We start from the raw sequence: 21,137 nt of genomic DNA on the forward strand, positions 1-21,137 counted from the left end.
TTCTACAGTGACTTTATATTCCTGCCACTGTGAGGGATACAGAGGGGAACAGCTATGAAGCAGCATGCAGGAGTTCCTGCTGTTCTGGAAGCAGTGCTGGCTGAGATACTGTTGTGTTCCTTTCTTGATCTATCAGCTGGCTGCTTCTGAGCATTCTGTGCTATTGTAACTGTTCCACAGCTGAGTGTTGCTTGTTGCACAACTTGGGACGTAAAATGAAATAAATGCAAACACCTTCATAGTATTAGTTGTGTACAAATGCTGTTCTATGAACTTCCTATTGCTGAAGTTCTTGTTTCCAAAGAATGAATGGAACTTGATTTCTTCTTAATATTATTTTAGCCTAATGCTTCCCTCTTTGAAGCCTGCTGCAATGAGCGGATCCAACAATTTGATGATAATGAGGAGGAAGAAGACATCTGGGAAGAGAAGGAGATAACCTATGCAACGCAAGTTAAATCAAGAACACGGTAAGGTGAAAACAAAAGATCAAAATCTTTTTTTTTTTTTCCTTCCTAAATGCTATGAAACTGTACATTTCAGTTAAGCACATGCTTATGTCATTTATGTGCTGTGAGGCTTTTTTCTAAAGTCTGAGTACTTTCCATGTCACACTTCTGCAAAAAGAGATGAGGGTTTGTTTTGAATGTGAAGCAAAGATCCAGTTGGAGGAAATGCAGTAATGATTGAAACACCTAGTTACTGAGTCTATTATTAAAGTTAATTAAAAAAAAAATCCTTAGTTTGAAACACTTAGGACTTATTCTTCTTCTATTTGGAGAGAAGGAGGTTGAAAGAATTGTAAGACTGAGGGTAATAGACAGTATATTCTTTTTCAAGATGTAAAAAAAAATAATGTTTTGCACAAGCATGAGTGACCTCCTGTGGTGCATATCTGACATTGCAAATAATTTACAAATTTTCATCTCGTTGATATAGTCAGTTATTAAATAAAGTTATTTCTGTAATTCCAAGTCTGAAAATATGATGAAATGAGACGGGGAAATTGTCAGGACCTTAACATTTATTTGCCTAGCATCAGTAAACTGATTGTCTTGCTCATACACAGAATTGACACCACACTAGTATTCCCCTTGTTTACGACTGTTTTGTCTGCTCATATCACTCTCCAGTCCTGAATATGTCACTGCACATATTCCACATTGCAACTCCGCAGATGCATTCTGACAAGTGAAGCACTTAAGGACCTTAGTGTAAATCTCTAGAGGAATGCCTGCTATTACCTGTCTGAGCTTTGCATCTTTTTGGGAAATAAGCCCTGTAAAAGGCATTCAGACTTGGTCAGCTCACAGTTTGTGCTTTCTGCCTGGGGCAGGGAGCAAGCAGATGAGGAATGAACTGGCTGCTCTATGGGTTTTTCTAATTCTGAGTTCTGCAATTTAGATTTGGAGCGTCTCAGACTTCAGAGAGTTCATCAAAAAGTGATCTTGAGAACGGAGATCATGATGGCAGTGTAGACTCTGAAGAAGAGGAGGAAACAGAACAGCAGCCACCTCTTTCCTCAGCAAACAACAACAAGAACAGTGTTTCTGAGCAGAAGGACTCTGACTCCTCTGAAGGTAAAGAGTTTCAAACAGCACCATCCCATTTGAACTGAGATCTGTAACATCTTTGCAGAACAGCAGTTTGCAAATTGCCAAGTTTCTATGGCTATTCTTTAATTCCACCTGTGCAGCAGATGAGAAGTGTGAATGTAACTATTTGCCTCTGAAATACTAGTGAGCTTGAGTCCTGCCCAGCTGCTTCAGAATAGCAGTGTGATGCTTCAGTTATGCTAAGACAACCACACAGGTACAAGTACAGTAATAATACTAGCTTTTGGTACAAATTAGCGGAGGATTATGGCATTAACTCCGTACATTATACTACAAGAGTTTTATGCAGACCCTTGCCAAGCATCTCCACACACCATGCATCTGCATTCTCTGCCTAACTGCCTTTCTGGTTTTCATGTGTGTGTTGCAAAACCATTCTTACACTGCCTCGAAGGAAGGCTGTAGAGGGACAAGTTTTTCCCAGATCACAGTGCAAACAATGTTAACATAAATTCATGTTGTCAGTAGAACAGATTTGGTCAACTAAAATACAGGGACCAAAATGTTTTCCCAAACATTTGTTTTTCATATGGTGCAAGCATTTTCAGTTTTAAAACGTTTCTTTTTCTCGGTGATGTCTTTGTATTGCAACTATGAGCGTAATGCATATTTATTCCAGTAATAGCTCTGTACACCCATTTGGTAGTGTCAGATATTTTCAAGTCTTGCCAGGAAGAACCAGTATAAATGACACAAAAGGCAACCTGTGGATAGTGTACATTAATTTAGTTACCCTTTGGGTCTGGCGGATCCCCGTAGCAGCCCTCCTAGTGTGCTTCTACTGGTAGCTAGAAAGGTGTTGATAAGACACCAGCATTTTGACTACTGCTGAGCAGTGCTTGCACAGCATCAAGGCTGCCTCTCCAATCTTCCTCCCACCCTCACCAGTAGGCTGGAGGTGAGCAAGATCTTGAGAGGGGGACATAGCCGGGACAGCTGACCCAAACTGACCAGTGCGATATTCCATACCGTACATCTGTTCAGATGTAAAAGCAAAGAGAAAGGAGAAGTAAGGGGAGGACATTTGTTACTTATGACATCTGTCTTCTGGAGCAACTGCTACATGTACTGAAGCCCTGCTTCCCAGGAAATGGCCAAACATCACTTGTGGATGGGAAGTAGAAAATATCATCTTTTGTTTTCCTTCGCTTCTGCACATGTGACTTTTGCTATTACTTTGTTTAATTGCCTTTATCTTGACCCACAAGTATTTTTTCCCATCTTATTTTCTTCCCCCCATTCCATTGAGGAGGGGAGTGATAGAGTGGCTTGGGGAGCATCTGGTGTTCAGCCAAGGTCAACCCATCACATCCTTCTAGAGACATTACTTCAAATTTTGGTTCAATTTTTGAGTGAGTGTAGACTTGGTGGATCTCTACTACTCTCACTTTTGTTGGATGCAAATCAGTTGGCACAACAGATCTCTGCAACTCATTCCCTTTCTTGAGAAAAGGTAATTAAAATGGTTTTGTAGAATTTGTGATTTGTAGGAATAGAAATACATTCTAATGAATAGGGCTGGAACTGTAAAAAAAAAAACCAAAAACAAACCCAAACTGTCATCTTAGGTTTGCTCAACATCACTTCTGTGATAGTAAACATTTTAATCCATGTATCAATTCCTCACTTGTAATTGCCAAAATTAAACAGTTAGTGATTGAAGTTGTTGAAAGCCATGCCTCCTAGTTTTTGACAGGAAACTAAAGTGCTTAAGAGTTCAGCTGAAAATCACTGGCTGGAAGAATGAAGACATTCATAATATCATTTTATTTAATTGATGCTTCTCTCTTGTGGATAGTACATTCATACTTACCAGAAGAGGGATTGTCAAGCTGGTTGTTTATAATTTGTGAGACAGGCAGCTTTCTGTAGGTTTCGAAGGAGTACCGTTGGATGGTCTTTCCTTTTTTGTCTCTGGGATCACTTCAGAATATTTGGGGGATTGCCAAAGATTCTGAAAACTTGTGGGAACTCCAGTCTGTTGCTCTGTCTCCAGGGTCTGGATGGACAGCTGTGTTTGAGCCCGTGAACTCTAAGCCCCCCACACCCTGTGTTGCCATGGATGTTGGATCAAGTGTATGGGATTCAGCAGCCCCAGAGAACACTGCACCAGAGGAGAAAGGATGGGCAAAGTTTACAGACTTCCAGCCGTTCTGTTGGTAAGAGGGGCACACGTTTTTTTCTGTTTCTTTATAACTTCTGGATGAAGGAATACTTGAAAGATGGTTTGGAGTATATTGACTGTAACTTTTTCTTCTTCCCTTTCCCTTTCCCTTCCCCTTGTGTTTTAATACTTTTGTGTTTTAATACTGTCCAAGTGTTCGGATCAGGGCTTCATACTTCCCTTTGCCTTCCAGTGCTTCTAAATGGTGTTAGCATTCATGTCTTATGATACAGTAAATGACTCATGTCACTGCTGCTACACTGTGAGTATAAAATAAGTAAATAAGTTTTTTAGAAGTTAAAAATACTTATGTAAAGAAAGAGTTAGGCCCTAGTGATTTCTTCTGTTGGGGATATTTAGAAGCAGAATCAAGGTATCTGTACTTCATTCTTAAGACTTTTTCCCCTACTTTAGCTCAGAATCAGGTCCACGATGCAGTTCTCCTGTCGACACAGAAAGCAATGATTCAGATGGAAACCCAAAGCAGAGTCAAGACAAGAACTGTAAGTGAGAATGTTACAAGACAAAGCAGATGTATTATTTAAGCTGTTTGAAATTCTGTGTAGTGTACCATGCCTACAAGGGAGAACTTCCCTCCAGTGTCATCTGCCTTATCTTACTTGAAAGTTCTCTTTCATACAGAAATCAATCTATTAAAATATTAACTCCGAAATCCTGAGCGTTTGTTGGGATAATATTTAGCAAGAAAAGGATGAAATTTAAGTTAGTAAGAGTTGATGTCACAGAGATGATTAATTTATAAACTGAAAGCCCTATTTTAACTGTATGCTTGATTATAAAATTACTTGCTAAAAATTAAAAGGCTAGGGTAAGTTATAGTATCAGTAATTGTGCCGAGCCAGTTGGTAACTTCAGTCTGATGTTTTTTCCCTTATCCTTTCTGAGCAAGGAAAAATAAAATTTAACAAAGGACTTGGTTCCGTTGAAATTAAACTTTTGTCTGTGGTAACAACCAAAAGGTGGATAATACTGAAAGGGACAGTATGGTACCTTTATCTGCTACATACATTTTCTGGGATACTCTCCCAGCAGAGCTGGAGATTCAGCTCAGTAGAGTTCAGACCAGCTGTGATGACCTTTTTATGTATGTGCATCGTTTAAGTCTACCCAGGTAGAGGTCTTCAGTCAGGCACTGGGTGTTACATCAAGTCATGTGAGCAGATGCCAACTTTGGCAAGAAAAACACTTTCTGAGACAGCAACACTTCTTTGCCACTTTTGTGAGAGGCTTTCCTTCCATGTGGAATTGAAACCAATGAACACTTCAAAAAGTATAGCTGCGTACATTATACCACAAGTTCCCAGAGCTCGGGTCACAGTCCGCAGGGACCCCAGGAACTGTCTTAATCATCCCTTCAGAGTTGGTACCATTCAACAAGTGAAGAAAATAGTCTCCTCTGCTGTTTCTATTAAATACAGACATGAGATGGCAGGTGGAGAACGCTCATTTGTGGGGTTGGCCTTGTTTTTTCTTATTTGCAGCAATAATACTGCATGTGGTGGGATCTGCACAGAAATCATAATCTCAAAATCTGCCATAGCTGTGAACACTCTGGTTTACACCACCCTGCTTACGGGAGGTTGTACCTGGGGAGTTGTTCCTGTGGTTTTGTTCATTTTGCAATGCAAATTATTTACTTTTCTCAGTCAGCGCTGCCTCTCCCTGTGTTTGGAACGTCTGTGTCACAAGGAAAGCTCCACTGGTGGCCTCAGACAGCAGCTCCTCTGGAGGTTCTGACAGTGACGAGGAGGAGGATAAAGCTGATATCGTCACAGAAACCATCAGCACAGGCTCGGGCCAGGAAACCATCAAGCTGACTATGGATGCTAAAAATGAGAAGGCTGTTTTCACCAGGTGCGAAAGGAATCTCCTTGGGCTGGGGTCCTGCTCTGCCCTGGTTTTAGCCCCCGTGTCGCTGGGGTTGATGTATTACTTTCCCCCTTCAGACAGCGCTGTCCCAAATGTCCCATGTGAGGATGTCTTACAGCTTTCTCGTCACAGTGGTTTTGTTTTAAGAAAATACTTATCACGGGTTTATTTTAAGAAACATGCATGGCTTGTTTTGGTCACTCGGCCATCTCACAGAAGCATGGCCCGGCTGGCTGGCTGGCTGCACAATAGATCCAGGCTCAGGTCAGGGATGCCAGGTCCGATAGCACGCAAGAGTAAAGCAAAGCCTCACATGATGGCAGTGCAAGGTCTGACATGAAATCAGTGTGTGGTCTTGGAGGGGGAAGATTTAAATGAGTCAAGCTGTCATTTTGCCCTTATTGTCAAAGTAGTAAGTTACAGACAATAAATGATAAAAAATGCAAAACGCCAGAAAAAGATACAGCAAATCTCAGGTTGGTTAGCTTTTGGGCAGCAGTGTGGTTGGAATTGCATGTGTTTGAATCTAGCCTACTCCAATCATTTGAGATAGGAAGTTGGTTTTCAAAACATTTAAGCATCTAGTTCACTGTGGTGCATGCAGGAATATTACCTAATTCTAAAATATTTGGGTTTCTTCCTCATATTCCTTACAAGTTTGTAGGGTGCGATTTAACAACTTGGAGTACCTGTGTTTTATGCATCTAGTTCAGGAACAGGTATTTTACTTTTTAGAATACACCATGTTTGTTGTTTGTGGGGTTTTTTTGAAAGTCAGTGTGAGCTGCTTGCATGCGTACACACTCCAGCAAATAGCTACTAGGAGTTAAAAAGCAGTGGCTCAGGAAACAAGTGGGATTACAGAGCTAAGTGAAATGATGGGAGGCAGTTAGTTAACCGAAGGTACGCTTGGTTAGGCAACTCTGAATTAGTTTTTAGTAATGTGGCTGGGTTTTATATTTGATGTCGACCTCGGATGCTCTTTACTCTTCATACTTGGAATGAGTGAGATGCCTGAGATTTCTTTGCTTGCAGTGATTGCATCTGAAGAGCTGTTTTGATAAATGGAGTTAGTTTGTATGTGTAGGGATGGCATGGCCAAGCAGACTGGCTTCACAGAAAATGAAAGATGAGGAAAATGCAAACACTGCTTGCTGTACTAAAAGCAGCATCTCCTTTTCCACTTTTCAGTGCATTTGAATTATATCTAATTAAATCCATTGGCATGTGTATCTAAAACAAACTGTGCTCCAGATGTTTTTCCTCTCTGAATGCATGGTGTGAGCAGAGTATACACACGTGACTGTCTGGATTCACAGTAGCGGTGTAAATCTTATTTGGCATGTTCTTACATTTTCCATTTATTTCCTAGTAGGTAGGAATTTTTTTTTTCCCCTGATTTGGCTGGTTAGATGTTGTGGGCTATCCTGTGGTTTCAGGCAGGCATTTTGAATGTGTTTTTCTCTCAAAGTAAGTGTTTTTATCTTGAGCACTTTCAATATGGACCAGACTTCGAGAACCTGCTTGGTTTTGCATGACTGCAGTTCTACAAGACTAATTCCATTTTGGCAAAGAAAGTAAATACTTGAATAACCACAGTCTCCACTTAAAAGGTGTCTGTAGCTTTCCACAACTATAATGGCAGCCAAAAATCGAAATAGAAGCTGTAGGAAGACAGAAACCTGTTTACATAGATTGTGATTTCAGCTGCTTCAGATCTGTTTAGTGTCCAGGTTTCTCACAGTATATGGATTGCAGTCTTGACCAGTGACAGTAATGGAAACTTCTGGTATCCTCAGCTCTTCCAAACCAATCTGCCTTCTGTTAGAACAGATGCAGTTAAACTCTGACTGCCAGTAGTGAACATAGTAATTTTTTTCCATGTTCCTTAATGATTCCAAGGAAATGAAATATGCTGAAAGTTTTAAGAATATTTTGGATTGACTGTGGTTCTTGATCACTTTCTACAAGCACTTCCCCACCGGTCTTCCTTCTCCTTTTTTCCCCCTCCCTGCAATACTGACATCTACAGTGGAGATCTTTAATACCTGGAGCTACACAAGGACTCTATAGATTAAACAATCACTAGGGTCATGAAAGAACCAGATGTTACAGTAAATGCTTCCAGATGTTGCAGTAAATGCCTCTAAATACCCTCCATGATCATCTCAACTGCTAATGCTTCTCTGCCTGCCCAGACCACCCCAAAATTTAAACTCTGGAAAGTTAATGATTTGTCCTTGCATGGCTTAGCAGAGTGTTCTTCATGGCAGTTTGCTTAAACTACTGCTATGAATATTGGCTACCTTAAACAGCATACAAAATAAGGTGTTTCAGATGTATTTAGCTAACTTCCTTTCCCATATCTGATTCTATATGGTAGTTTCTTGTAAAATAATGAGTAGCTTTGCAGAAATTCTCCTACTAAAGATCTTCCAGTATTGCCAAATCTCGCTCTGTGATAACTTCAGAATGTGTGTGTTAGACTTGGGAAAGATGTTTTTTACAGTGTATTAAATCATCTGCTTTTTTTGTATATTGATCTGAATTTTGTGTGGAAAATGCTGTGTTCAGTGATTGTACTCTTTGAAATAGCTTTTAGATGTTCCTGCATATTCTCCTGGCAGGAACACCGCTTGAGGACACAGTTGCAAAGTTAACACTTTTGTCTGTTTTTTCAGCAATCTTTACTGTTTTCTTTTTCTTCCTTTCTTTGCTTTCTTTCTATCTCTGTCTCTCTTGCTGCCTTTCTCTCTTGCTGTGGGTATCTCTCAGAGTATTTAGACCTGCAGTCAGAGGGTATGTATGACGGTGATCTTCTCAGGGTTCCAAACATCCACCTGACAAGTAGTTTCTCCCATTAGTTACTTCATACTGGGCTGGAAAAAAGCGCTGTTGGACCATTGGACTGGGGAAGCTCATCTTTTTCACAATCAGATAAAACAGATCCTAGAAATTATATTTCCAAAATGTGCGTTTGAGGTTGTGTATAGTCCTTTGTGAAAGTATGCGCACAGTCAACATAGCCATTGATGAACTGTTAAAAAGCAAATAGTGTTTAGTGGTTTCATGCATCCTGTCCTTGAGCTTCTGCCATTCCACCTGTTTGTGAGCTCTTTCTGCAAATAGGATTTTTTTATTATTTTAAATGGAAGGTTCACGCTCTGGTCAAGATGACTGTAGGAAAGCCTTGCTGACTGCAGTTTGCTAGTGCACACGCTACTAGAATTGCTGCCTGAATTAGGTGGGGTAATGGTCAAGACTCTTGAGACTTTCTCACAACAGCACTAAGAAATACCCTACTTGTATGCCATAAAATAATGGTTGGTATGTTTTCCAAAGGGTCTTTGGTTGGGGATGGGTGGGTTGGTTTTGTTTTGGGGTTGGTTGGTTGTTTTGGTTTTTTTACAAAATACTTATTTTTTCCCCAACTTTTTCTTTGTTTTAAATTGTGGGGTTTTACTAATTATTTTCCAGAATGAGTTTCCTCAGTCACAGTATGAGCTTGCAAGACTTGGCTGTAATTTCTGGATGAGATCAGAGACAAAGAGAAATTCACTGTAATAAGCATGTCTCATAACTGTTGCATTTGAAGGAGGACTATGTTACAGCAAATGCATAAACTTTCAGATCTAGAAAGAGCAGTTACCTGATGAACACAAATACCATCCTGACTTCTCAGGGCAGGAGGTTCAAGAGACGCAGCTTAGCATGTGCCTGCAGCCTCCGGAGACTAAGGGCTTTCAGAATTGTAAGCTGTGTGGTATTTTAAAATAGTTCTAATTGTAAGATGTACTGACTTAACTTACTATTTTAATAATTGACAATGCCATTTTAACAAACTTTGGAAAGTCTTCTGCCTCTTCCATAAGCAGGCGAGTACGCATTGCATTTATCTCGCAGTACGTGCTATCAGGCTGTATTTTTTTGCCAGGAAAATGTAGTAATATTCAAGCTGTTAATGAGTGATCCGAGAGGTGTAGTCCATGCCAGTATTGACTGGCCAAGTATTCTCGAAGCTGTTCAGAGCAAGTGCAAGCTGTGAAGGTCTCAGAAATTTCTGCAAGGCTTTGCTGAAGTTGTAGAGGCAATCAATGAATGAGAGAGGTGAAATGTGAGGGCTCTGAAGCAGTGTGAGCCTGGTCAGCTCCACGCTGCTCATGTTTATCAGTCTGTAGGTAGCAGAATAAACAGTATGAGACTTGCATTCAATGGAGAAAGCAGAATAATGGATGCAAAAGTGTATACTTTTTATGGGAAATTACTTGCACTTCCATGTCTGTATGCTTCACTTTTAATTGTATGATACTAACTGAACCTAAGCTTTTGCATTTCTTCTTTCTGATTTTCAAAAGCTATCTGAAGTATTTTGAAGCTGAATTGTTCTAATAAGGTTTCTGAGCAGCTTCTTAAAAGATGAGCTGCTCTTAAAAAAAATAATCCAGCTTTTGCTGTGTATGGTGATAGTGGACATGGAACGTTGTAACTTTGGATTTCTTTTTCAGTTTATTAACTTCACCTGAAATGCTTTTTTCCTTTATTTTTTTTTAAATGTATTTAATGGTTAAATAGGTTTACTGTCCCCCTCTCCTTAGTGCCTCCTCACCTGACTAGCTTGGATAAGCAACTGAAAAAGAAAGTTTAGAGGGGAGGCTGGAATCCATCTGAGCAATAGTGCTTGCTGTCTGTTAAAAAATGTATTTCTTCTGTGGCTGTGTGATACCAACTCTCATTTAGTACATTTGTCACTTCTGGAGGCAGACGCTGTAGGTGCTGCAGCGGTTTCCTTAGAACTGAGGTGAAAACGAGACAGTGCTAGCGATTTCTTCACTTTGCAGAGATTTCTGCAATTTCTGTGTTACAGTGTTAAACCACTGTAAAAGTCTCCTCTTGTTTCTGATCATACACTGTTCTGGGGTGAAAGCACTTAACTGGCATTCTAACAGCAGTGACAACCCTAAATTGCTGAAATAGCTCAGAAATAGCAGCTGGCAGTGGTTTGTCCCATTGCTCTGGGCATGGGGGCTGGTGGGGCAGGGGCTCCACACTGCACGGGGGGTCCCAGGGGCCAGGCTGGCGCTTGTGCAGGGTGGCTGTTGGCATTGGCCATCACTGAGCAAGGGGTTTCAGTGCAGGCAGCTGCTTGCACTCAGAAGAGAAAGTAATCCTCCAGTTTCCCCAGCTGAATGGAGTGACGTTGTCACAGTGGATGTTTTGAGCTCTCCCATTTTGGGATATGTTTTTTCTTTTCTGTGCCTGCCGACTGTTTGTCTTGCATGACGTCATGTTCGGATTCACCGTTGCATGTGACGAGCATGGAACATCAGCACAAGAAATGGTTCTCTTGCTTCTGTCTCCTTTCTCTGCCTAACTGCAGGGAGTCAAACAGATGATGAGGGGAAATGGGCATGCTGTGGGAAATGGGGCACGGAGCATGACACCACTGTTTTTGTAAAATTTGGCTGCATATCCATGTACATTTATTCAGAAAGAAACATAGAAGTGACAAATCTGAGGTCCCATTTCACCAGAAAACTCTTCCAATCTAAGGTGAACACTTAGTGCAGTAATTGGCATAGATGGGATCTTCTAAGCTGACCTAATTGTTGGCCTTTTTAATGCAGGTTGTTTGTAAATTTGGAAGCTGTGTTGTGGCTTGGTCTAATAAACAGCCAACACGTGATTTTCCAGCGTGTTGAGAAGTATGTATGTAGCATGGCTGCCCTTGCATCTCTTGCTTTGTCTTTTGGTTGGTTGTTGCAGAGCCTGGTGTTTAAGAACTTGCATGTGGGCTCAGCATGAGACGTGTTTAGGTTTTGCTTTTCATACATGTCTTGCTTCTTTGTTAATAGTACCGCTGTCTTTCCTAGTGTGTCTTCATCATGTTTTATTGTCTATGATACTAATTGTTTACCAAAGAGACTAGAGGATATCTAAAGTGTATCCCAGGAGCCACAGTAGTGAGCTTCAGAGGTGGGTAGAATTGAACTCCAAGGCTGTTTCACTCGGTATCAAATCCTTCTTTCCCAAAATACCTAAAGCTCTTTGATCATTTGGGACTACAGCCTGAATTCTTTATAGACCTTTTGGCAATGAGATGTAGATCAGCATTGCACTTATAGTCAGGAAGAGCCACATTAGGTGCTGTGGCACGTGGATTTCCATCTGGCGCTGCAATTCTTAGTCAGCTTGGCTTATTTGAACCAGCAGCAAAGCTGTTACAGCTTAACTTCTCTTGCTAGATCCAAGAGGCTCTCAGTAAACAGACCAGTGGAAAGACAGGGTGAGAGTGTGGTGTGTTTGGCAGCAGTGCTGTCGAAATGAGTGTCAAACAGAAGTTTGTGTGGTGAAACCGGGCAAGAGAGGTGTTCAGAAAAATTGCAGCATTGAAGTATTTTCCTCTATAAAGCTGGTAGAAACCTACAGGAAGAACTGAATTGTTATCAAAAATCGAGATCCTGATGTTTTCATCTTCATAAATAGAACAGCATATCGCTTTATTTTAACTGGGTATCAGTTTTGATTTAGAATGGTTTTATGACAGCTTCAGTGATGATGAAGTGTGAACTGTGTTGAGTCCTGTTTTTTCTAAGAAGAAATTGCGCTTAAAGGAAAACAGTTGTGTTGTCAGCTTTAGGAGGCTTTGCATTTGCAGGATTTGGGCATTAGAGCAAAAAAGAATGAACAACCATTTTGTAGCACCTAAGGTCTGGAATGAGGATATATAATGCTTCTTGTTTACATGTATTATATTACATGTGGTAAAAGCTGAGAACTCCATGCTATCTTTGTAGTGGATTTTTCTCTAAGAAGTTTATGGAGTCAAAATATATGCATTGAGAGTGCTGCAGGTTTGCAGTAGTTTGTGAAAAGCAAATCTCTGCAAAACATTCACAAGTGCAGGATGACCAAGTCCCACACCCTGTGCGGGCTCATCCCAGTTGGGCTTCCAGCAGGAGGTGCTTTGGCAGCTAGAAGCCAAAGTTCATTTTCTGAAGTCCCTTGTCTGAAACAGTGTGTGTGCATTTAGGAAGGGTCACTGGAAGTCTTCTTGAAACCAGATATGATACTGTCACAGCTTTCCATCTCTTCTCGTTGTTGGTGTAAACAGAAGACCTGTTCACATTTCCCGGTGGTGAGGCAGTATACATGTACATGTGCATCTATTTTGCACAAGCATCAGTGACTTTGACCAGAACTGTTTCAGTAACCTTCCTTGTCTAATACATGTACACATCAGTTAACATAAAATAAAGCTTTGGAAGAAGCAGCATTTAAAATACTTAAAATTATTATTGTAATTTATTGCATAATTATTCTAAGTGAAATCAGAGTGCTTGGCAGTACACATCACCCAGAGGAGATGTGATTGTACCTGCCTCAAGGAATTTGCTGCTTTAGAAGACAAACCATAGATGATGTTTTAAGATACGAAATGCATCAGGATGAGTAAACGAGAATAACTGACTTGTTTCCCATTCACCATCTTTACGATCCCTTGCCGTGCCTCAAAGCAGTCTGTGAAATGTCATTGGAGGTTATTCCTCAGTTCATCACCCTCAAGTGACTGTAACCAAACCTCAGCAAATTTCACATTCTGAAGGTGGCTGCTGCAGGAGGTATTCCTTGCCAGGGTCTGTAATAGCACACAGGTATTCACACCTCTGGAGATTCCCAGCTGATTCATTGCTTGCTTGCTTCACTTTGCAAGACCCTAGGCAATAGTCCACTGCTGCTACAAAGTTTCTTTAGACCCCAAGATGATCTCCTTAAAGCTCTTCTGCAGAAGCCCTGTTGTATGAAGGTCAAGACCGTCCTGCTCAGAATGCTTTGAGCTCAGCTGTGTTACATGTACAGTGAAGCAAACTTGGTCAGCTCTGTTAAGCTTGATGTTCACTGAGCACCCAGGTGAGGAAACCACCACCAGACTGTGCCGGGGCTGTCTGGAAGCACCCAACCAGTGGTTAGGAGGAGGTATCTCCCATCTTATTTTACGCAAACTATGTTTGAACCTTCTAGAGGTGAAGATGGCTGGGCCTGGTAGTGCGGGTCATACCTTCTAGTCTTATTTTCTGACAAGACTGAAGAGTATGGACATTCAGCTTCTGCACTGGAGGTGGTTGGATAACTCAGCCAAGCATAGCAGTGCTGGCGAGAAGAGAGGGGTCTCTGTTACAAGTTACCTCCAGAGTAGTATTTACAAATTTGGTGGTTAAGTTGCAGAATTTGGCTACGATGTTGAACTTGATGAACATAAAGGAAACTTGTCTGGGCACTCATGTCAGAGAGCCCAGTGGGCATGACTGTAGGTGGCATTCACAAGTTGTTTGTGCTGAGTGCTTGTCCATTTTGGAAAAAAGACACAGTTCTGGACAGACTTATGCTTGCTGTTGGGAAAATTTGTACAAGTGGCTTTGAGTTGGAGCTTAACAATTCCTAATTCTTTCTGAAGTGGGAAGTATTAGAGATCTGTTTGCAGAGCTTAACTAAGGAGAGTCTACAGTAGATATAGAACTAGATGGTCTTTAAGGTCCCTTCCTACCCAAGCCATGCTATGATTCTGTGCTAACTCTTCTTCCTTAGCATGCCTTAAGCAACCTCACAAGAGGACAGTTAGATTCTTTGCAGGTAATGTGCTCTCTGTGCCTGCTTTCAGCCCCGTCAGGGTTTGGAACATGTACCCAGGTTGTTCGGTGCTGGGGAAGTGGACCATTTGATGGACTGCACTGGCAGCAGAGTCATACCAGACTGGTGTTTAAGGGATGCAACTAGCTGCTAAAAATAAGCTGGCCAGAAGAATACTAATGCAAAATATTTATGGGTACTAGAGTTTATTCTAGGCTAGAATTAGACACTGTTAGTAACCCTCCTGCCTGTGCCATAGTATTCTGTGTTCCCCATGAACTCCCTGTTTTGTTTTTACCCAGTTCGTCTGGCCCGTAAGTGTCCTTCTGCAGAGGTTTGCCTGTCCAGCTTTGCTTTTCCATGAGCCTGTTGAAGAGAGAGAAATTTCCCTGCCCTGTTAGTGGTCAGAGAGCCTCAGGACTTCATAGCATCGGAATCCTTGTGTCATGGAAATTTTTGTGTTGAATTTAAGAAGTTTATCTTTGAGCAATTTAAATCTCATGAGCTCCAGCTTCTTGTGTGGAAAGTCATTTTCTAATGACATTTCTGGCAACTTAGCTCAGTCCTCTGCTGTCTCATCTATCCCCTGCAGTTTCTCTAAGGTATATTTTTGTACTTGTGGTATTTCTTTTTAAGAGCATGTTAGCCCTTTAGGAAGATAAATGTTTTGATCTCCTTATTCCTCATTTTTTATGTCTTTTTTTTTCAAGAGCACACAGAAAAGTGGCTACAGAAATAGAACCTTGATCTCAAAATCTCTGTCACATGTCTTAATTACCAGACTGTGATTATATGTATGCATTATAAACTCCCCTGGCAGCTGGTGGCAGGCTTCCAGCTCAAGTCATCTACTGAGTTTTCCTTCCATTTTTGTAGGCTTGCTCTCTGAAAGAAGGAGAAGAAATCATTCTCAAAACTAGGACTGAGTTAAAACTGTGAGGAAGATCATTCACATGCAAGCTTGTCTCTGCCTTGGAAGGCAAAAAATAGATACGTTTGCAGAAATCATTTCTCCAGTTAGAAATATGGGTCTTTTAAATACAAATGTAGATTTGGATGTTTTGTGCTAGCAGGTTTTTTTCCTTTTTCAGGAATTGAGCTTCTGTTTTGTTGTAGGGATACGTCATTGGAAATGTTATCCCTCAGGTGTGGTAATCTTGTCACCTGATGTGTTACTGAAAGCAAGTTAATTTAACTGTGTTTGGCTTATGAAGATAACCACTCATGGACATCCAATCAGCTCTTTTTGTCTTCCTCGGGATTTTAGGTTCTGTACTTAAAGTCTTTTCTAGGTGCACATGGAAGTATGAGGTGCCACTCGGGAAAAAAGCCTGTAGAGCAGAGAGCAGCGTGGGTGCCTGTATTAGATCAGAAACACACTTGCCGAAATCAGCAGCTTAAGGAGCAGTGGGCTTGGAAATGTGCTTGGTGGTGTTGCGTAATGGAGGGCAATTCCAGGGGAGGTGAACTCCTATAGGCTGCCTTTCCCACCAAAGGCTGCACTGGAGGATCTTCTGGGGTCCCATCCAGCCCAGGCTGTTCTGTGGTCCTGCGCCAGGGGTACTGCCAGTCTCCAGTTACTGCCAAGGCAAGCAGTCTGCTTTTGGGTTGTTGCTCCCAGTGGTACTGCTGACTTTCTGGACCCTCTTTAACTTGCAGAGTCTTGGCTGAACATACTCCACGTTTGCATCCTTCTGGTGCTTGTTTTCTGTGTTTGTAGGAGAGCACACCAGCCAAGGTAGTGGTGGAGGGCTGTAAAACATCTGGTTTGCAGACAGTGGGGATGTGAGGGAACTCTTAGGCCAGATTTGCTGCAGGAAATGGGAGTGCCTTTCTTGAGGAGCTGTTCTCATGCATATTTGATGTCTTGTTGATTTTTAGGAAACATAGCCTCCAGGACGTGTATGCTGCTTTTTAATTCGTTTATTTTCAGTCCTTATTTCTTTATGGGATTTTTGTGGCCTGTGCTAGGAGAGGAAGGGGAATATTGTATTTTCTCTGTCAGAATTTAAACCCCATTAATTGACATTTTAATGTGAACTTGAATTCTCCCCACACAGTGATGCAGACTGCATGGTTATTGATAAGCTGGCCATCACTGACATTGCAACAACAAAAGCATCCAAACCCCTGAACAACATGGCCCAGCACTCAGAGGAGCACCAGAACACCGCCGCTGTTGTCACAGCTGTCACAGAAACAGCCACAAAAGACAGGTAAGATGGTCAAAACCCTCCTTTACCAGCCTGTGACAGGGAATCTGTTTTTACCATGTCACTGAATGTGGTTATTCTACCAATAGTGAATAGTCAAAGTTACACAAGTAGTACATCTGGAGTGTCTTGAAGAGTGTTGCACTGCAGGTAGAGTAGAGCTATTACTGTGTTATATTGCACATGTCTTTCAGTTTCCCAAAAGTGCTGTCAAATCATCTCTTTTATTAAAACATCAGACTTCTCATTTCTTACTTATGCATAACAAATACTCAGATAGTATGTGTTTCTGTGTTCAGGTGAACGTACAGACAGTTACAGTAAAATGTTATGAGGAAATGTGGGAATGTGTTTTGATAACTGAAACTAGAAGTAATCTCAAGGAGAAATACTCATAGTTCTTTGCAAATGTGACAGTTTAAGTCTTTTTAAATTCAGAAAACAATCCTTCTGCGTATCTAGTTCTGTTACCTCCATAGTTCTGCTCTGGCTCTAGAGAGGCATGTATCAATAACGAGGTGCTTCTGCTGTTTTGCTCAGACAACCTCTCTTGAGTGTCTCAATCCTTCTGGAGCACGTTTGCTATTAGATTGAGTCTCAGATGATGGTGCTTAGCTGAAGCCGGACATCTGGACCATCCTACAAAATTTCTTCTGTTTAGGTACTTTTGGTGAGAGGAAGAAGTTCTAATGAGCACTTTGAGCTTCATGCCACCAGTCCACTCAACTGCACTATATAAACATCTGTCCTGGTTGTCAGCACTATTGCTTCTTGTATAGAATCATAGAAACATAGAACAGTTTGAGTTGGAAGGGACCTTAAAGACCATCTAGTTCCAACCCCACTGCTGTGGATGGGGACACCTTCCACTAGAGCAGGTTGCTCCAAGCCCCATCCAACGTGGCCTTGAACACTTCCAGGGATGGAGCAGCCACAGCTTCTCAGGGTAACCTGTGCCAGTGCCTCACCACCCTCACAGTAAAGAATTTCTTCCTAATATCTAGTCTAAATCTACCATCTTTCAGCTTAAAGCCATTCCCCCTTGTCCTGTCATCACCCCTTGCCGTATTTCCCCAGTACAGCTACTGCCTAGCATTTGACCGCACAATTTACAACCAGTCTCACACAAACTCTAGTGCTAGTGCAACTTGTACTGGGTAGGAAGCAGAGTATCCCACCGGATCATTGTTCTCGCCACCACACACCAGGTACTGTCAGGGCCTTGAGTGCCTTGAGGCAAGAGAAGCTGCACTGGGACCCAAGGGTGACTGCGCACTCGGGGGCAGAAACCCTGCAGACAAGGTGCCCAGTCCCATGGGACCACATCCAGTGATAGTAATTCATGTCCTTGTCCTGGGACAAGCCACAGAGTCAAGTCAGCAGGTCTGCAGCAGCAGGGTGTAAAGCTGTGCGTATGACATAGCTCTGGCAAAGACCTAAACCCAGCGCCCAGGCTGCTGGTGGAGGGTGCCTGGAGGGGAAGAACCTAGATGATCCTGATCAGGTCAGAGCCTTCTGGTGGACTCGGAACCCTGACAGTCATGTTCCAAACTTCTGCTTCAATAAAGTAATGAATGTTGTGTAATTAGCAGTCAAAGCAGACTTCTCAGTTTCTGTTTTGAATTTTAAATGTAGTATTCTGTAACAGAAATGGAGGAGGTTCTCATTAGGAAGATATTAACATTTTAGCAGGCAGGAGAAACAAAAATAGAGGAAGGATGGCTCGAGTATTACCAAAGAGAAAAGTTTCCAACCAGGTTGAAAGTAAGCTTTAGGAGTGCATATGTTCCAGTAGTTGTATTTCTCTAATACTGCTCTTTGGTTTTCTCTAGGAAAGAAGAAGTCTTGCCCTGTGCTGAAGCCACATTAAATGGCCCTGCTTGATGAAACAGATGCAATGGGACGTGTGTGATCCAGGCCAGGCTGCTACCTGGTGATGCAATTTGTCAATTTTTTTTTTCATTTTAATTTTATTTTTTAATAAATGCTGCATTGATGAGAGAGCTGGCATTCAGGACCAGACACACAGTTTCAACACCAACAATCTGTTCTGAAAGACACTTGCATTGTCTAAATGTAGCATTGATCAGTTAGTCATCACAGGAATGATGGGGTTCTTCCCAAGCAAGCCTTCTGCCTAATTTTAGTTCCTTGTCCCCTTCCCTCTCTCCCTTGTTTTTGTTTTGTATTTGGGGTTCAGTCCTATTTTCTTAGTGTTATTGCACACAGTATTCAGCTTCTCTTCAGAAAGGTAGCAGGTCTAACGCTGGGACTTGGACAGTGCACAAGAGTCCCGCAGTCGTGTGACCAAAGTTCCTGATGGAGCTGTCTTTGGGCAGCATTTGCACCGCTTTTGTATAGCAATAAAGCCTTATCAGAAACATTTCATAGGAGGAAAAGATGCAAACACTTTAAATGGGATGAAGCAGGGAGGGATTTTATTTTACATTTTTTTGGGGTAGGAGGGAAGTCATTGACATTGTCCCAAGCCAGAGGCCAAGTAGCTAACTTGCTGTAATGCTGAACTGTCTTGAGAAATGGGACGTCTCTGCATTCCAGTGAATTGCTCAGTGCTCTCTCCTCTGGAGACGTGACAGTTCACTGCAGGATCTTGGGTCGGTTAGCAATTGGTCTCCTCTGTCCGAGCCATCAAAACTCAACTTCCCGGATGTCATCCTCCGTTGGCTGGAGAGTATGCAAAGAAGGTAGCATGTTGTTTGCCAGCTAAGAGGATAATGATCCACTGGACTGCTGCCATGCAGGAGCGAGAGCAGATATGGCACAAACAGGTTATCAGGTGTTTGCTGGCTTTTTGGAGACTAATGTATTTTCAAATTATTATGGAAATCCTTTTCTGTTTGTTTTGTTCTGTTTTTAAAGTTTTTAATGGATGCAGGAACAGCAACACTTTTGCACTTTGTACCTAGTTGACAACATTGGAGAGTGACATGGCCCCAGCACAGGACTCCTGCTGTTACTCCCCAGGTAGTTGGTCATGGAGAAGTTTGGGGCAGGGGGACACACATACCGCTGCCTCGGGATGGTAGAGTAAAACAGTATGGAGAAATGGACTGCGTTCCAAACTGCCTGGGAGCAAGGTCAGTTGAAGGTGTGTACTTGACTCTGGAACACAGAATCTTCTGCGTAGGCTGAAGGACCTACTCGTGTAAAGACTGTACCAGTTTCAGACACAGGTCTGTACTGAGTGGTGCTGGCCTCTGCATTGAGCTTGTTCCCAGACTGGACTTGTGCACATAGATCATACGGGTGTAGATGTTGGGCCACTTGCAGAAGCAGGCTTGGGCTGGTAACAGCAGATTGCCACGACCAGTGCTCCAGTGCTTATTCTCTACCCCTGTAGTCTAGATACAGAGCTGGGCCTGCTTTTGTGTGTAAGCTGTATGCTGAAATCCACCTGTCAAATGTTAAATGCCGCTTATTTTATTAGTCCAAGACCTAAGCTGGAAAATCATTCACTTTGGAATAAAAGCATGAAGCTTGACACATAGGTAGCCAAATAGCTTATTTTCAGATATATTCTCACTTGTGCATAACGAGGGACTTTACCCTGTGAGTATGAAAAAGTACCTCACACAGATCTGTTGTTATGAGCAAAGGCATCCTAGCCGGACTTCAGTCTTTTTAAAAAATACTTTATTTTTAACTGTGATATGTATGTAGTGCATATGAAATTTTCTTAACTGTATTGAGAGGTGGGGGCGGGGGGGGGAGTGAGATGAACAAAATGTTTTCACTGTTAAGAGTCAGTCTGTTCTGCTGGATCAGTATCCGACGGTGACGTACCCGCAGCACGAGGTTATCCTTGTGTGCCCAAAGATAACGTATTTTAATTTTTGCTCTTAGGGAAAATCGAGGATTTGCTTTGCTGGAATACCAGGTATGGAGGTTGCAGTGCAGGAAGCAGGCTGAGATTACTGTTTGCATCATGGAAGTGTGTGTGCTAGGGTTGTGGGCCGCTTGTATGCTGCTGACATAGCTGTGATTTCTCTCAGCTGCAGTTACTTGGTAAGCAGGTGCTTTCACGGCACAGTACTGTTGTTCTGGAAGTCTTCTCACTGCTTGTAATTTAAAATAAATAATTTAAAGTTACGTTGTGCTGGGAGGAAAAAAAAACACCTCACTTTCTGCTTTGGTTACCCTGCTTGCTGTTTGGAGATCAATCCCATTCTTAGCCAGGATTATCGGAAATGATTAGTGGGTTTGAGTTCCTAATTGGAGACACATTAAAGTCTTAATTTTCAGAGGATTGGTGCTAGAGTTTTTCTGAAAATCAGGTTCTCTTCGGGCATTCTTTAAACACACAAAAATGATACTATGAAAACTGAAAAATCATTTGTCTTAACACAGTATCAGTGCAGCTTATTCCAGCAGCTGGTTGAAGACCATGTCTGGACTTTGGTCCCATTAAATACCAGGTGATGGCAATAGTTCTCTTCCAGTCTTCTCATTCACGGTTCCTTGACTGGTGCTTGCAGGTTCCACCGTGCTACAATTATGACCAAGTCCATTTAGGATCAAGATTAAGGGGAAATGTCTGTAGCAGGCACAATTTGATCATCCTTCTGGCTTGATACATTTTCAGCCACCTTGTGAAACAGATAAATGATC

The 21,137-nt window shown here is 41.9% G+C and overlaps 1 protein-coding gene across 2 annotated transcripts in view; it reads left to right on the forward strand.

The window, feature by feature from the left end:
* Nucleotides 1-18,509, forward strand: part of PPP6R2 (protein phosphatase 6 regulatory subunit 2) — a 106,124-nt gene extending 87,615 nt beyond the window's left edge. For both annotated transcript variants that reach the window (XM_080392793.1, XM_080392792.1), the window contains 7 exons: nucleotides 343-470; nucleotides 1,405-1,580; nucleotides 3,613-3,775; nucleotides 4,195-4,283; nucleotides 5,448-5,655; nucleotides 16,356-16,511; nucleotides 18,341-18,509. In XM_080392793.1, the coding sequence (XP_080248919.1) occupies nucleotides 343-470; nucleotides 1,405-1,580; nucleotides 3,613-3,775; nucleotides 4,195-4,283; nucleotides 5,448-5,655; nucleotides 16,356-16,511; nucleotides 18,341-18,392 (972 nt within the window). In that variant the 3' untranslated portion in view covers nucleotides 18,393-18,509. The remainder of the gene's footprint in view (nucleotides 1-342; nucleotides 471-1,404; nucleotides 1,581-3,612; nucleotides 3,776-4,194; nucleotides 4,284-5,447; nucleotides 5,656-16,355; nucleotides 16,512-18,340) is intronic.
* The last annotated feature ends 2,628 nt before the right edge of the window (nucleotides 18,510-21,137 follow it).

The sequence above is a fragment of the Falco punctatus genome (genome assembly GCF_963210335.1).
Source record: "Falco punctatus genome assembly, chromosome: 6".
NCBI classification, from domain to species: Eukaryota; Metazoa; Chordata; class Aves; order Falconiformes; family Falconidae; genus Falco; species Falco punctatus.